Source organism: Geospiza fortis, unplaced genomic scaffold, assembly GCF_000277835.1.
Source record: "Geospiza fortis unplaced genomic scaffold, GeoFor_1.0 scaffold69, whole genome shotgun sequence".
NCBI classification, from domain to species: Eukaryota; Metazoa; Chordata; class Aves; order Passeriformes; family Thraupidae; genus Geospiza; species Geospiza fortis.
This window is the reverse complement of record NW_005054555.1, coordinates 730,489-733,540: the sequence shown is the minus strand read 5'-3', so window position 1 is coordinate 733,540 and position 3,052 is coordinate 730,489. Positions and strand designations below refer to the sequence as shown.

The 3,052-nt window shown below is 41.0% G+C and overlaps 1 protein-coding gene across 1 annotated transcript in view; it reads left to right on the top strand.

Annotated features, from left to right (window-relative positions):
* Positions 1 to 3,052, top strand: part of LRRC7 (leucine rich repeat containing 7) — a gene marked incomplete at its 5' end in the record, with an annotated part of 23,056 nt that overhangs the window by 6,961 nt on the left and 13,043 nt on the right. The window contains 2 exon segments of the mRNA XM_031064089.1: positions 1,129 to 1,228; positions 2,718 to 2,842. Of these exon segments, the coding sequence (XP_030919949.1) occupies positions 1,129 to 1,228; positions 2,718 to 2,842 (225 nt within the window).

The following is a 3,052-nucleotide window of genomic DNA, read 5'->3' as shown; positions in this document are numbered from 1 at the left end:
GAAATGCTCCTTTGCAGTTCTGCTGTGCCCTGCACCAGGTTTACTCCCAGGTGAACTGCCAGCCACCAGGAATTTACTCCTCATTGTTGATTAACTCTTTGTTAGGCCTGGCTTAAAACGCATCCCAAGGGGTGTTGAGGTGTGCAGTGCCAGGTGTGCTCCCTGATCCTTTTCCCCTGGAGCAGCAGGCAGCATTGCCCATGCCCCCATGGCTGGGAATGCCAGGAATTGCAGGGAAGGCACGGGAGGCTCCGCTCCCCTCCAGCCCAGGTGGAATTTGTGATCCTGCAGAGCTGCAGCAGCCTGGGGCTCCCTGGGCAGGGAGAGCTGGAACTGCCCAGCTGCCAGCAGTTCATGGATGGGTTCCCATTCTGGTGTTGTTGGTGTTGTTGGTGGTTTTGGTGTTGTTATCCCATTATTGTTGTTGTTATTGTTGTTATTTTTTTTATTATCCCATCATTATTGTTATTATTGTTAATATTATTGCTATTTATTATTATTATTGCTATTACCATTATCCCATTATTATTATTATTATTATTATCCCGTTATTATTGTTGTTGTTTTATTATTGTTGATATTGTTCTTGTTGTTGTTACTATTATCATTATCCCGTTATTATTATTGTTGTTATTTTCCAGTTGTTATTATTATTTTTATTATTGTTGTTTATTATTCTGGTTGTTCTGGTTGTTGTTGTTTTATTATTGTTGATATTATTGTTTTGTTGCTATTATCATTATCCCGTTATTATTGTTGTTGTTACCTCATTGTTGTTGTTATCATTATTACTACTACTACTATTATTCTGGTTGTTCTGGTTGTTCTGGCTGTTCTTGTTGTTGTTATTGTTGTTATTATTGACGATATTATTATTGATGTTATTATTATTACTATTATCATTATCCCATTATTATTGTTGTTGTTGTTACCTTATTATTATTATTGTTGTTGTTGCTGTTGTTATTATTACTACTACTGCTACTATTCCGGTTGTTCTGACTGGTTTTGTTGTTATTGTTATTGTTGTTAATATTATCCCATTATCATTGTTGTTGTTGTTGTTGTTGTTGTTGTTGTTGTTGCCGTTATTGTTGTCCTCACGCCGTGCGCTCCCTCTCCCCGCAGTCCAAGGCCCTGATCCCGCTGCAGACGGAGGCGCACCCCGAGACCAAGCAGCGCGTGCTCACCAACTACATGTTCCCGCAGCAGCCCCGCAGTGACGAAGGTAAAGCCCCACAGCTCAGGGGGCCCGGGGCTCAGCCCTGCCCCTCTGACACCCCACGGCCACGGAACATCCCTGGCCCGGCCCGCGTGGGTGAATCCTGGCATTCCCAGGCTGTCCGACTGACACTTCCGATTGACACTTTCCGATTTGCACTTTCAGACTGACATTTCTGATTTATGCTTTCAGATTTATGCTTTCACACTGACGTTTCGTGATTTATGTTTTCAGATTGACATTTTCTAATTTACATTTTCACATTGACATTTTCTGATTGACATTTTCAGATTTACAATTTCAGACTGACATGTTCTAATTTACATTTTCAGACTGACATTTTCTGATTCACATTTTCACATTGATATTCTCTGATTTACACTTTCCGACTGACATTCTCTGATTTACAACTCCAGACTGACATTCTCTGATCTACAACTCCAGACTGACATACTCTGATTCACATTTTCAGACTGACATTCTCTGATTTACATTTTCAGACTGACGTTTTCTGATTTATGTTTTCACATTGACATTTTCTAATTTACAATTTCAGACTGACATTTTCACATTGACATTTTCAGATGTCAAAACTTTCAGATTTACCCTTTCAGACTGATATTTTCTGATTTAAAATTTCAGATTCGTGCTATCAGACTGACATTCCCTGATTTACATTTTCACATTGACATTTTCTGATTCACAATTTCAGACTGACGTTTTCAGATTTCCATTTTCACACTGACATTGTCTGAGTTACAATTTCAGACTGACATTTCCTGATTTACAGTTTCAGATTCATACTTTCAGACTGACATTCCCTGATTTACATTTTCACATTGACATTTTCTGATTCACATTTTCAGACTGGCATTTTCTGATTCACATTTTCAGACTGGCATTTTCTGATTCACATTTTCAGACTGACATTCTCTGATTCATATTTTCAGACTGGCATTTTCTGATTCACATTTTCACATTGACATTCTCTGATTCACATTTTCAGACTGGCATTTTCTGATTCACATTTTCACATTGACATTTTCTGATTCACGGTTTCAGACTGACGTTCTCTGATTTACATTTCAGACTCACATTTTCTGATTTACCCTTTCACCCTGACGTTTCCTGAACCCCTTTTATTTCCAGAGAGGCTTTGCAGGAGCAGTCTGAGCCCAGCTCTGGGTGTGCACACCCCAGGAATTGCTGCCTCCAGGCAGGAGCTGGGAATGCCCAGCTCCATGGTGTGGGGGCTCAGGGCTCCCAAACTGGGCTGGATTGAGGCTTTGCTCCACTAAATTCCCATTTTCACACTGCCCCTTGCTCCAGGGCTGCCCCAAGCCCTGGTGATACTTCCCACCATTCTCATCCCACTTTTATTCACAGCCCTGGAGTGGTTTCTCAGTTCCCCCTCGAGTTTCCAAACAATCACCCAGGTGACCAAGCAGGGAAATCCGTTTGGCTCATTCCCAGCTCCCTTTCCCATTCCCTGCAGATTTCCAGTCAGACAGCGACAGCTTTAACCCCACTCTCTGGGAGGAGCAGAGGCAGCAGAGAATGACTGTGGCCTTTGAGTTCGAGGACAAGAAGGAAGAGGAGGAGAATCCAGGGAAAGTCAAGGTGAGTACTGCTGGATCTATTCTGGCATTCACTTATTGTGAATGGGCAGGGTTCAATATGCAGGTCCTGAATTGAGCTGGGTTTGGGTTTTGATATCAGATTCCTGCTCTGTCCCAAAGGGAATTGAGACAGAATTACTGTCCAACTTTATTTACAGATATTATATCTATCTACATATATTATATTATATTATATTATATTATATTATAT